The sequence below is a fragment of the Miniopterus schreibersii genome (assembly GCF_964146895.1).
Source record: "Miniopterus schreibersii genome assembly, chromosome: 17".
NCBI classification, from domain to species: domain Eukaryota; kingdom Metazoa; phylum Chordata; class Mammalia; order Chiroptera; family Miniopteridae; genus Miniopterus; species Miniopterus schreibersii.
The window spans coordinates 44,037,169-44,050,359 of NC_138117.1; the positions used below are offsets into that span (position 1 = coordinate 44,037,169).

At 51.3% G+C, this 13,191-nt stretch overlaps 1 protein-coding gene across 12 annotated transcripts in view; it reads left to right on the top strand.

Annotated features, from left to right (window-relative positions):
* Positions 1 to 13,191, top strand: part of MROH1 (maestro heat like repeat family member 1) — a 57,016-nt gene that overhangs the window by 9,182 nt on the left and 34,643 nt on the right. For 7 of the 12 annotated variants that reach the window (XM_081116534.1, XM_081116545.1, XM_081116544.1 and 4 more), the window contains exons 2-11: positions 2,811 to 2,889; positions 2,992 to 3,137; positions 4,326 to 4,457; positions 5,030 to 5,192; positions 5,413 to 5,511; positions 5,958 to 6,109; positions 6,546 to 6,686; positions 6,936 to 7,031; positions 9,186 to 9,264; positions 9,488 to 9,601. In XM_081116534.1, coding sequence (XP_080972660.1) covers positions 2,868 to 2,889; positions 2,992 to 3,137; positions 4,326 to 4,457; positions 5,030 to 5,192; positions 5,413 to 5,511; positions 5,958 to 6,109; positions 6,546 to 6,686; positions 6,936 to 7,031; positions 9,186 to 9,264; positions 9,488 to 9,601 — 1,144 coding nt within the window. In that variant the 5' untranslated portion in view covers positions 2,811 to 2,867. Of the gene's footprint in view, positions 1 to 952; positions 1,013 to 2,810; positions 2,890 to 2,991; positions 3,138 to 4,325; positions 4,458 to 5,029; positions 5,193 to 5,412; positions 5,512 to 5,957; positions 6,110 to 6,545; positions 6,687 to 6,935; positions 7,032 to 9,185; positions 9,265 to 9,487; positions 9,602 to 13,191 lie in introns of all 12 variants that reach the window. The other 5 variants (XM_081116538.1, XM_081116541.1, XM_081116543.1 and 2 more) reach the window with 3 other exon arrangements.

Below are 13,191 nucleotides of genomic sequence, written 5' to 3' on the forward strand. Positions count from 1 at the left end.
ATATTAAATACAGTTATAATAACTGTCTAAATGTTCTTGTCTACTAATTCTTTCCTCTTCTTCATTTCTGGCCAGTTTGCGTCAATTGGTTCATGCTCATTATGGGTTGATTTTTCTTCTTTGAATGCCTGGTCATTTTTTGTTGAATGCCAGACATTGTTATTTCACCTTGTTGGATATTTTTGTGTTCCTATTATTATTCTTGAGCCTGGTGCTGGGATGTGGCTAAATTACTTGGGAACAGTTTGATCGTTTCAGGCCTTGCTTTTAGTTTTGTTAGCTGAGACCAGAATGGCATTTAGTCTAGGGCTCATTTTACTTCTTTATTTTTTTATTTATTTATTTATTTATTTTTTACTTTAGAGGGGAGTGGGGTAGAGAAAGAGAGAGGGAGAGAGAGAGAGAGAGATTTATGTGAGATAGAAACATCAATTGGTTGCCTCCTGTTTGAGCCCCAACCGGGAATCGAACCCACAACTTGCGTATGTGCCCTGACTGGGAATCAAACCTGCCACCTTTTGGTGTAAGGGACGATGCCCAAACAACTCAGTCACATTGGCCAGGGTTCATTTTACTTCTTTACTGAGGCAACTCCCTTTTGCGCACTATTCCCACTGCCCCGAGAGTTCTGGTGTTTCTCCCTCTGACTCTCTGGAGCTAAAGGGATGTTTCCGCTCACCCATTTGGATGGCTCTTTTCTCGGCCTTGGGTGATGTCTTCTCAGACATGGTGTTGTATTAGGTTTCTGTGGCTGCTGTAACAAATAACTACAAACGCAGTGGCTTAAACAGCAGACCCTTATCTTAAAGTCCTTGAGGTTGGTAGTCTGCCATGGATCTCACTGGGCTAAGATCTAGGGCAGTAGGGCTGTGCTCCTTTCTGGGGGCTATGGGGAGGATCTGTTTCCTGCTGTTTTAGATTGTTGACAGAATTTTGTTCTTTGTGTGTGTAGGACCGAAGCCCCTGTTTGCTCAGGTGTATTGCTGCTCAGCCTGAATGTGCCCTCCCTGCGGTGAGCTGAGTGATCTCTGGGTTCCCTGTCCTTCACTCCGGATGTCTGCTACCCTGACAACTGTGGTTTCATTTATTTTGTCCAGTTTTACAATAGTTTGGCTGGGAGGGCCTGTTGGTCCATGACTCTCATGGGGCTGGGAGCTGATGTCTCTTGTGCTTATTTATTTTTGCTTGCTCCTGTTTGAGTTGGGTGAGCACAGCCGTTGCACTTGTATCAGAGGCCTTCCTGATTGGGTAAAGTGGGAGCTGGTTCAGTCCTTGTTTTGGCCAAAACACTGGAGACAGGCTGCTGTGGCTTTCACAGGGCAAAACCTCTGCCCAGGGACAGGCTGCCGGCTTCCTAGACTCAGATTGGGTCTGGGAACTCAGGATTTGGGTTCCACATGAGGGCATGCCCACCCTTCAAAAGTGTGTTCTGTGGGTTCTTTCTGGAACCTCACACCCACCTGTCAGCCACCGTGTTTTTCACCTCCGCCCTTGTGGAGTTTGGGGTTTTGCTTTCTCCTTCCTCTGCCCAAATGGGGTACATATTTTTATTTCTTGTTTTCCTTGTTACATTTAGCTGCTTTCCTGCGGATGCCACCCTCTTCAAACTGGAGTCTTTTTCTCTCTGCTTCCTGTCTGCCTGGGATCCCTAGAAGTGTCTGGTCTGCTAGTTTTATCTTTCTTGTTTCCTAGTGCTCTTGTAGACATTCTAAACATGCCTCTCTCCTGTCCCTTCACTGAGGTCTTCGTGACGGTGCGTGTGTGGGACCTGTCACTGGCATGCAGTGGAGCTCTCACTCACTTGTAGTCCCCACCTCCTCACGTCACAGAGTTTCCACGTTGCCTCCTCCCACCTGTGCACAGCCACTTGGTGGCGTCTCTCCTTTACTACCTTGGTCCTTCGGGAATGAAGGGGTGTGGGCTCACCAGTGAATAGAGGACATGCCTATTAGGAAGCAGGTGGTTCCACTGCTGAGGGCCTGGCTCCTTAGAGAGTGTGACATAGGCCTGAGGGGGTGACCATGAAGTGGAGATAGAGGCCTTTGCATGGTTGATGGATGTTATTCTTTTTTTAAATTTTTTTATATATCTTTATTGATTTCAGAGAGAGGGCAGCAGAGGGAGAGAGAGAGATAGAAACACCAATGATGAGAGAATCATTGGGGATGGAGCCCGCAACCCGGGCATGTGCCCTGACCGGGAATTGAACCTCGATCTCCTGGATCTTAGGTGAATGCTCAACCGCTGAGCCACGCCCCGCTGGGCGATGGATGTTACTCTGTTTCAAGTGGTGCTTGGAGGCACCTGATGTTTGACAGCTGCCACTCTCCAATCCCGTGGACTGTTTGGACCAGTGGTTTCAGGTGCCAGCGAACTGCTGGCTCCCTCTGCTATTTGTCCAGCCTCTCTCAGCCCCGAGAGCCTCATTTACTCTGTGCTGGAGTTTTCCCTGTGAGGAATCCTGGTTCTGAAGGGCTCAGGGCCCTGTTCTTGGAGCTCAGGTCTCCCTGCCATGCGCAGACCCCCAGAACCCCAGGCCTCCTACGTCCTGACCTCTCTTCTTCAAAGTGAAGGCAGGTGGAGGCAGTGACCATGCCTGCTCAGGGACGGGCCCTTGTGGGGACCACAGGTGCCCGGTGGGTACAGCTAGGACCTGTGGAGGGGATGGCGCCTTTCCTCGCGCAAGCAGCCCAAGTGTGGCAGAGATCGTCCTCCAGGATGTTCGTTTAAGTCGTGTGCTTTACGCAGGCATAGTGACTGCCCATAACTGAGAAGGCTATGAATTCAGTGTTGCGCTTTGGTTACTCCAGGTTTGAGAAGGCACTGGCCGCGTCCATACCGCGCTAGAGGAAGCCCAGACCTCCGTGATGACGCAGCTCTACGTGAAGAGTGAGTGCGTGCGGCGGGCGGGCCCAGGCCGGCTGTGTGCTTCAGCGCTGGGCCAGAGTCCTCAGACCAGCCTGAGCACACGCATGGGCTTTGTCGCTGCAGAGCTGTCCGCAGTCCTGCTGGACGCCGTCACTGACAAGGACCCTCTGGTGCAGGAGCAGGTATGCAGCGCCCTGTGTGCCCTCGGAGAGTCGCAGCCGGAGGAGACGCTCAGTGCTTGTGAGGAGCACTTGCGGCAGCACGAAAAAGTATGAGACCGGGGCACTCCTTGCCCTTCCGGGGAGCGGAGGGTCCGTGAGGCCGGCTGTGGGCTGCGAGCGGGAGGGGGGGTCGGGTCTAGAGCCTGCTGGGCTGGGCTGTGGTCTTCTGGGCGGGGTCTGAAGGGTCTGCAGGGCGGGGCTGGGCGCTTCAGGCACTAGACATAAAGCCGCACCTGCGAGTCCAAGCGCTTTCCAGGCCCGGATAGGGTGCGTTTACCGGATAGATGACTTGCCTTGTCTTGTGGCCTGTGGGTTGGTACCGTCTGGGGACTGAGTGCTTAGTACTGGACCGTCCTGTCGCTGGTGAACCGAAGCCCAGTGTTGCCATTCCCTTTCACTCATTGGCTGGAGACTGGATGGCTCTCCCTGCCAGCATCTGTGCTGACCCTGCCATGGGAGAGAACGCCATTTCTCATCAACTACAATAACAGGAACAGGTGGACAAGGGGTGGGAGGTGGGCACACCCTGCAGAGAGGGGATTCCGGAGGAGGCCAGAGCCTCACCTCACTGCCCTCCCACAGACTTTTTTAACTTGTCCAGGTGTGACAGGCTCTAGGGACTGCCTGTTGGCTGTACAGTGGTCCCACTTATCCACAATGGATACGTTCCAAGACCCCCAATGGATGCCTAAATCCTAGATGGTATTGAAGCCTATGCATACTATGTTTTTTCCTGCATATACACATTTTTTCACTTGGTGGAAACACTTATGGCTCTTCTTTGGCATACCTGGTGTCAGCATCACTACTCTTGCGCTTTGCAGTCATTATTAAGTAAAATAAGTGACTTGAACCCAAGCACTGTGACACCATAACAGTTGACCTGAGAGCCTATGGCTACTCAGTGGCTAATGGGTGGGGAGTGTATACATCCTGGAGGTGCTGGACTGAGGGAGGATTCACACCCTGGGTGGAGCAGAGATTTCATCACTACTGAGAACAGGCCACACTGGACGGCAGAAGTCCTCCGATCACCTCTGCCCTTCTGAAGATCATTTTCCCCTTTTATGTGCAAGGCATTAAGTAGGTTCTGAGGGCCTGGAAGAATGCTCCCGTGTTGGGGAAGAAAGGGGTGATGTTTTGAGTAACCCCTGTAGAGAATGCGAGAGGCACTGGCAGGGTGCCTGGGCATTCGGCTCACCTTCCGGGCCCTTCCTCAATGGTTTCTCTCCTTAGCTGGCACATCCATACCGGACGATGATCCTGAGGGCCATGGAGATGGTTGTGAGCAGTCACATCAACGAGCTGGACAAGGACATGGCCAGGGCTGTCATCCTCCTGGCCTCCAGTGAGATGACCAAGGCGAAGGTACTCAGGATCCCAACCAAGTCCCCTTCCTGGCCTGTCGGACTTGGCCATGGCTCAGGGACTTCTTTCCTAAGTCTTTCTACCCCAGGATGTTAGGATGTGGGTTTGTGTCTGGCTGCCTCAGGGTTTGCCCTTGGTCCAGCACACTGACTGCCCTCCTGGGTAGGGAAGGTCACTCTGTCATTTAAGAGGTAGAAACTGAAGCAGTAAGAAAATTCCTAAGCTCTCTTGGTGAATGTAGGAGCACCAGTGCCCACATCCTGGTGTTTGAGGGACAGAGCCAGGCTCTTCGTGGCTGGTCTCTCTCTCCTACCCCAAGCCTGCCCACCCAGGTTCCCTCTCACCGCCTGGGCCTCTTCTGCTCTTCTGCACAGGACTGTGCTTCTTGTGCAAATGGCCCCTGGGGATGGGTGGCCTGGCCTGAGGTCTCCAATAGGTGCTCACTGGGAAGCCTGAAAACAGCAGGTCTGAGGGCAGAGTGTGCATTTTGGCCTCTTGGGTGACTACAGGGTGAGGGCCCTGCATCCTTTCCCTGGCTGGGGTGTCAGATCACCTTTTCTCGGGGGGTGCAGGACTTGGTTTGTGACTGGCAACAGGCTGCTAGCAATGTCCTTGTGGCTGTGGGAAAGAGATTCGTTGGCATGGTGATGGAGGAGATGCTTGGCAAGTTCCAGCCCGGGGTCCTGCCGCACTGCTTTGTGGTACAGACGTTGGCCAACCTCTCAGTCTCCAATGGTAGGTGGCGACTTGACCTCCACCCCCGTCCACCCATGTTCTTGTGCAAGCCGGGAGTTCCTGTGAGCCCTGTTGGCACCTTGGTTCCTTGTGTCTCAGCAGCTTGGCCACCTGCCTCAGGCTGAGCAAAAAGAGCCCTGGCCACATGTGGGTGGGGCACAGGGTGTAGGGGAGATGGGCAAGAGTGTCACAGGACCTCTGTGATCCCTGCCTGTTGCAGTGTTTGGCATGGTGCCCTTCCTGACGTCTGTCCTGAGCACCATGCTGCCCATGCTGAGCATGGCCAAGCACGATACGCTGAGGATGGTGTTCTGTTGTGGTAAGTCGGGGCCTCCAGGGCAGGCAGGGTCTTCAAAGGGCAGAGGTTCAAGGCTGCCTGGCCACTCCTTGTCCTTTTGTCTCCAGCGCCCCTTTGTGGGAGGTCATGGGTCCTCCAGCCTGCAGGCGGAGTGGAGGACAGTGAGAGGAAGGGTGACTGTCTTCTCCCTGTGTCTGTGTTCTCATCTTATGAGGACACAGTCCTGCTGGATTAGGGCCCACCCAACCCCACTGTGACCACATTTTAAAATTAATTCTATCAACAAAGATCCTATTTCCAAGAAAGGTCCCATCCTGAGGTCTTGGACATGAACTTGGGGGGACAGTGCTCACCCAGCATAGTCCCAGAGTCCAGTTTGGCCGGTGTCCTGGGGTTTGGAAGGGGCAGCACTCACATTAGGTGTGATGCCCGCGGCTACTCACCATTCACCGCCTGGGTTGCTGCAGCCCTGCAGCGCTTCAGCGAGAGCACCCTTGAGTACCTGGCCAACCTGGACCAAGCCCCAGACCCCACGGTCAGGAAGGACACCTTCGCCTCTGACATTAGCAGTGCCTACGACACACTCTTTCACCACTGGCTGCAGAGCCGCGAAGCCAAGGTACGCCTCACCTTGCTGGTCACCCTCTCCCACCCTGAGTCTTCCCACCCAGTTCCACTCCCACCACCTGGGCCTCTTCTGCTCTTCAGGGAGGCAATGGAACTGTCTGTCTACATGTGACCCTATCCCAGTGCCATGCGGTCAGGAGGTGGGGTTCTTGTCAGGGAGTAGATGCACCCTGTGCAGTCCCACCTGCAGAGTGCACTGGTTTCTGAGCCCCAGTTGCCATGGACATCACCTCCCACCCCACCCCATGGTGCCTGGGGGGAGGTCCAGGGAGTGATGACAGCATGTGGCCTGGCCCCATTAGGATCCTGTCACATGATACCCTGGTTTCCTCGCATCAACCCTAGGTTCTTATGAGTAAGCTCTTTGCTACTCTTTCCCTGGTGGGCTGTGAGCATTGCCACAGTGGTTTGTTTCACTGTCCCCTCAGCTCCGGCTCGCTGTGGTAGAGGCTCTGGGGCCCATGAGCCACTTGCTGCCCAGTGAGAAACTGGAGGAGCAGCTCCCCAAGCTTCTACCTGGAGTCCTCGCCCTCTACAAGAAGCATGCTGAGACCTCCCATGTGTCCAAGGTATAGAGTTCAGCCCAGGGTCTGGTTAAGATCATCCACCTCCAATGGGAGCAGGAGTGCCCTGAGAGCTGCTTAGACTCGGTGGGTGGGGACCGGTCACATTTCTCCCCATCACCCTGCACTGGACAGCAGCCTGAGAACCTGCACCACTGGCCTCATTCCATGTTCCCTTTCCTCATCCTTCTCCTCCTCTCTGACTTCTGAGGGTGGGGGTAAGGCTTCTGGTGGAACTGATGGCCCTCTGCTCAGCAGAGCCTGGGCCAGATCCTCGAGGCTGCAGTGAGTGTGGGCAGCCGCACCCTGGAGGTCCAGCTAGACTCACTCCTGGCCGCTCTGCATGCTCAGGTAGGCTGGGGGCAGGAGTGGGTGCTAGGGGTGTGTTTGTGGGGGGCACGCTGGGGGCCGGGATAGGTTGCAGGGAGCACTTTGGGGGGCCACGGGGGGCCTGGTCATATGAGAGGTGTGGAGGTCACGGGGACTCGGCAGGGGGCTCCTGTGTCACAGGGAAATACATTAGGGGAAACATCCTCTGATCTCAGTTGATGCAGAGAAAGCTTTTGATGAAGTTCAACACCCACTTATCCTTAAAACTCTTAGCAGCTAGGATCGGAGAGGACTTTCTTTAACATGATAGAGTTTATTTGCTCACACCCTCAACATGTGTCATAATGAGCAGGAAGAACACCACTCCCTCCCAGAAGGGAGGATGGACTGTCCCTTATCACTGCCTCCTGGTCCCCACTTTGTTTTTCCACTTGGCATGGACCTCCTTTTAACAGCTAACCCTGAACAATACAGTTTGAACCACCAAGTCCTCTTATACATGAGTTCTTTTCAATAAATACTGTGATTTTTTTTCTCTAGTTCACTTTATTGTAAGGATATAGTATATAATATACGTAACTTACAAAGTATGTGTTCATCGGCTGTTTATAGTATTCATAAGGCCTCCTGTCACAGTAGGCTATTAATAATAAGTTTTTGGGGAGTCGAAGTTATGTGTGGATTTTTGACTGTTCAGGGGTTGGCACCCCTGTTCAGGGTTCAAACTGTATCAATGACTGCTTGTTGCTGCTCCTGCTAGCAGGGGTGGGGAACCTTTTTTCTGCCAAGGGCCATTTGGATATTTATGACATCATTTGCAGGCCATACAAAATTATCAACTTAAAAATTAGCTATGAAAAAAGCACCTAGATTTATTGAATTTTGAATCCCTCCTGCAGTTGCCTTGGCAGACCCAGACCAAATGGTTTCCCCACCTCTGCACTAGAGGGACATCTGTATGAGATTGTTCTGTCTGTTTCTCTCACAGCTGTGTCCCACACCTAGAGTAGCACCTGGCACTTGTAAGCACTCAGTAATTCTTGTGTGGATGAGGACTGTCACCAGAAATCACCAGTGTGCAAACTAAGTCAGTACACACGTTAGAACCAACCATATAAATTAACAGCATTTCTCTACACCAGTAGTGACCCATGGAAAGGACAAAAAAAGTCCTTTAGTTTTGGGCTCTGTTTATATTTCTTTGCCATGCAACGTACTTTAATTTTTGCATCATCTTTTGTCAGGTTTCCTTATACTTAGAAAGCCTTTTCGATCCTTCACTTTCTTGTCAGATTCTCCCGTTTCCCTGGACTTGTATTGTTGAATCCACCGGAATTTGTTTTAGGGAAAAGGGCTTGAGAATCCAGGTTTGCCTTTCTTCCACATGACTACCCATTTGCACTAGTTACTATTATAACCAGTGACCACAAAACTTAGCACCTTAAACAGAAACTATGTATCTCACAGTCACGGTGGCCAGGCACCCAGGAGCAGCTCGCAGGTGACTTTGGCTGGGTCCCGCATGGTTGTAGTCACTCCTGGGCTGGAGGCTGTGCTTCAACGGTGGCTCCCTCACGTGGCTATAGGCAGAGGCTGTGTTTCCTGGCTACATGGCTCTCCTTAGGGCTTCTTGAGGATCCTCAGGACAGGGCTCTGTTCCTCCAGAGTGAGTGATCAACAGGAGAACAGGCAGGAGAGGTGCCTTTTGTGACCAGGTCCCGTCTCTACGATAGGAACCTGGAGCAGAGCCCTGGGCCAGCGCCTGCCCCCACCTGCTTCCCTATTTCTGAGAGCTGGTTGAGCGCAGGCTGGGCAGGGCCTATGGGTCCAGGGCTTCCCTGCATTATTAGTAACCTCTCTGGTTCACAAGATGGGCTCTACTGAAGCAGGCAGACTCCTTCCCCTTGAGACATCCCATCTGTGTGCTTGGAGGTCCCATCAGCCTCCCTGGCCCACCTGCCCACATCCTGCTCAATTTCAGGGCGAGCTCCTGTTTTGGCAGGTGAGGCCGACAACCTATGCCTGACTGCAGCCGGTTTGGGTAGAAGCCCAGGACCCTCAGCAGTGTGTGTGCCTAGTGCTTTGTCAGGAGCATGTGGCCTGCCTTCCTGCCCAGCTGAGCCCCAGGGTGGCAGTCGCATCCCAGTCACCTCTGTCCCATGTCCCCTGGAGCAGATCTGTGTGCCTGTGGAGTCTTCCAGCCCCCTGGTGACGAGCAACCAGAAGGAGGTGCTGCGCTGCTTCACAGTGCTAGGTGAGTGGTGGCCTGGCCTGGAGACCCTCACGGGGGGTGGGGGGGGTGGGGGTGGGGGGGTGTTGCAGGCATGGTGGCAGCTTCAGCGTGGGCCCACCTCTGCCTGGGCCTGCATATGGCTCCATGGGCCTCAGTCCCAAGTGTGCCCCCTGCTGGGTGGGTTTGGAGGTGTAGGCAGCTCAGAGCAGGAGCAGATCCTTATGATCTACATGCTCTTCTGTAGCGTGCTGCTCGCCTGAACGCCTGCTGGCCTTTCTGCTGCCCAAGCTGGACACCAGCAATGAGAGGACGCGCGTGGGCAGCCTGCAGGTCCTGAGGCATGTCATCAACTCGGCTGGTGAGTGCGCAGAGCCGTGCCTGAGAATCTGCTAGGTAAAGGCAGTGTCTTGCTTTGAATTCTTTGAAAATGTTTCCCAACTTTCTATTTTGTAAAATAGCGAGCTTTTTGAAAAGTTTACCTCTGACACCGGCTGCAGATGCCAGACACGGTGTCCCTGACCCTGACTGGGCATTGGCCACATGCCCACGGTCAGGTTACCCAGAGTCACACAGATGAGACAGACCTGGTCTGCTGCAGCTGCCCCTCCGGGAGAGTCACACGCTGCTTAGCTGTCTCTTAGATGGACCTTTTGGAAGAGTTGGGGCCAAGTGTCCTGTAGAATGTCCCTCAGTTTGCATGTCTGGTGGTTTCCTCACAATTAGATGGAAGGGTCCAGGTTTCCTGCTTTTATGGCTAATTTGCCCTGAGTTTGTTTTTGATGATCTTGTTCCCACCCTGTTACCGGGCTCTGTGCAGGGGCCACATGAGGCCTGCAGCCCATGGGGTTGGGAGGGTTTTCTTTTGTTTTTTTCAAATGTACACATTTTTATTTTATATATATATATATATTTATTTATTTATTTTTAAAACATATCTTTATTGATTTCAGAGAGAGGAAAGGAGGGGGAGAGAGAGAGATAGGAACATCAATGATGAGAGAGTCATTGATTGGTTGCCTAGCCTGCAACCTGGGCATGTGCCCTGACCGGGAATCGAACCCCGATCTCCTGCATCCTAGGTCGATGCTCAACCGCTGAGCCATCCCTGGCCGAGCTTATTTTATATTTTTTAACCCTCACCCAAGGATATTTTTTCCACTGATTTTTAGAGAGTGGAAGGGAGGGAGGAGGGGGAGAGGAGAGAGGGAGAGAGAGAGAAACATCGATGTGAGAGAGACATATCGATTGGTTGCCTCCTGCACCCACCCTGACCTGGACTGGGGATGGAGCCTGCAACTGAGGTATGTGCCCTTGGCCGGAAATCGAACCTGAGACCCTTTGGTCTGCGGGCCAGTGCTCTAACCACTGAGGAAAACCGGCCAGGGCTAGGAGGGGTTTTTTAACATTAACAGGCTGCAAAGGTGAGCAAGGTTGATGGAGACCTCATGTGGCCCTGCCACTGGCAGTATTTTCACTGGCCCTTTAGGGAGCAAGTGTGCTGACAGTCCCATGAGGTTCAGGTGTCGGTGCTGGGTCACAAACAGCACGGTGGATGTGGGGCAGCTTGGGAAGGGACAGGGGCATGGGACAGTGGCAGCCCAGACAGACCACAGCCTGCATCACACTGGCTCCTGAATACAGCTCTCCCACTCCCACACTGAGGAGGAAACCAAGGCTGAGGGAGGTACAGGGACTTGAGCTCCTCCTGCAACATTTGAGGTGGAGCCCGGTACCTGTGTGGGTAGTGGCAGTCCACCCTGGTGTCCTCGTTGATTTCTGTTTACTTTGGGTAGAGAATGCTTCTTTCTACTCAGGAGCTCACCATTTGTGTGCCTGGCATGCTGGCCCTTCCTTGGTTAATTCTGACTTTGTGTTGATGTTTCCAGAATTTGTCTCTCCCTGGCCAGTTTGACTCAGTGGTTGGAGCATCGGCCTGCAGACTGAAGGGTCCTGGGTTCGATTCCGGCCAAGGGCATGTACTTCGGTTGCAGGCTCGATCCCTGGCTCCAGTCGGGGCATGTGTGGAAGACAACCCATTGATGTGTCTCTCTCACATTGATGTTTCTCTCTCTCCCTTCCTCCCTTCCACTCGCTCTGAAAAGCAATGAAAAAATATCCTCGGGTAAGGGTTAAATAAACAAAAATCCAGAAGTTGTCTCATGTTCACCTGCTTGTTTTCCCCGTAGGTTCTTCTCTGCATTTAGTGCGTATTTGTGTGTATACGCAGAGACCTTTTTTTTCTTAACCAGAGACCTGCTTTTCACTGTCTAGTGCACCTGAGGGCACATGGTGTCCACACATGTGGCTCTTTCGCGCTCATTATTTAAATTTGGAGTGTGACACACACAGAAACATGTATGTGCTCACTCTGCCTTGTGTGTGTGTGTGTGCGTGTGTGTGTGTCTAGTGAGGACCAGGCCCGCACAACCTCTGACACCACTGTGTGAACGGGACCCGAGAGTGAAGGATGTGTCTGGCTTCTTCCCCTCCATTCCCTGGCTGTGGATTTTACACCTTTAGTGCATTCATTTCCCCTCTGGGAAGGTCCTAGTGCATGCGCCTGCCCCTCTGTCCATCCTGCTGGTGTGGGCGAGTGGCAGGGTCCTTTTAAAGTTTTTGGCCTACAGTTATATATTTTTTTCCTTCAGAATTTTATTTTCTAATACTGAGAATAAATTGCATTCAGTAACATGCACAAATATCAAGTATAATTTGGTGACATTTATACATTATTCACCCATGTGACCATTACTCAAAAATGTGGAACGTTTCAAAAGACCCAAGAATATCCTTGTGCTCATTTTCAGACAACAGCCACCCCCTACCCTAAGCATTAGCCACTTTTCTGGCTTCTATCACAATAAATTAATTCTGCCTGCATATAAACTAATTCATTCAGTTAGGTAATCTTTTACATCTGTCGTCTTTCACTGAGCATCATATTTTTTTAAATACCTTTATTGATTTCTGAGAGAGGAAGAGAGAGGGAGAGAGAGATAGAAACATCAATGATGATAGAGTCGTTGATCAGCTGTCTCCTGCACGCCCCCAACTGGGGATCGAGCCCACAACCTGGGCATGTGCCCTGACCAGGAATTGAACTGCGATCTTCTGGATCCTAGGTCGATGCTCAACTGCTGAGCCGCACCAGCCAAACAATATCTTTGAGACTCATACGTGTTGTGTCTGTACCTCTTCCTCCTTTTTTATTGCTGAATTGTATCCCATTATATTTTGTGAATAAAAATGTATTCTGTTAATGGACATTTGGGTTGTTTCCATTTTTTGGCAATTATGAAGAAATCTGCTATGAACATTCTTTTTTTTACTTAAAATGACTTGAAGTGTGTGTGTTTTTAAATTCCCATCCCCCCACCCTCTCCCCTTTGGAAACCATCAGCTTTTTCTCTGTATCTATGTTCTGTTTCTGTTTTGTTTTGTTCATTTATTTTGTTCTTTAGATTCCACATATAAGTGAAAGCATATGGTATTTGTCTTTCTCTGTCTGACTCATTTCACTTAGAATAGTACTCTAGGTCCATCCATATTTGTCAAGTGACAAGATTTCATTCTTTTTTTTATGGCCAAATAATATTATATATATGTACCAGGGCTTCTTTATCTACTCATCTATGGATGGGAACTTAGGTTACTTCCATATCTTGACTATTGTAAATAATGCTGCATTGGACATGTGTCATTCTGAATGAGTGTGTCTGCCCATCTTGGTTGTGGAAGCTCATTCCCTTGTGGATCCACAGGAAGGCTCGTGTGAACACAGTCCCTATTTCTTCTGCTCATTGAGAATAGTTCCTTGGAGCCTTTGTACTTGGTCAGTTTTGCTGGTTATAAAATTCTTGGTTTGCATTTCCTTGACTGTCCTGCTGCCCTAAACTGCCAACCTTCTAGCTTTTTAATGGTATAAAATGTTATTGGGGGGAAAAGTCA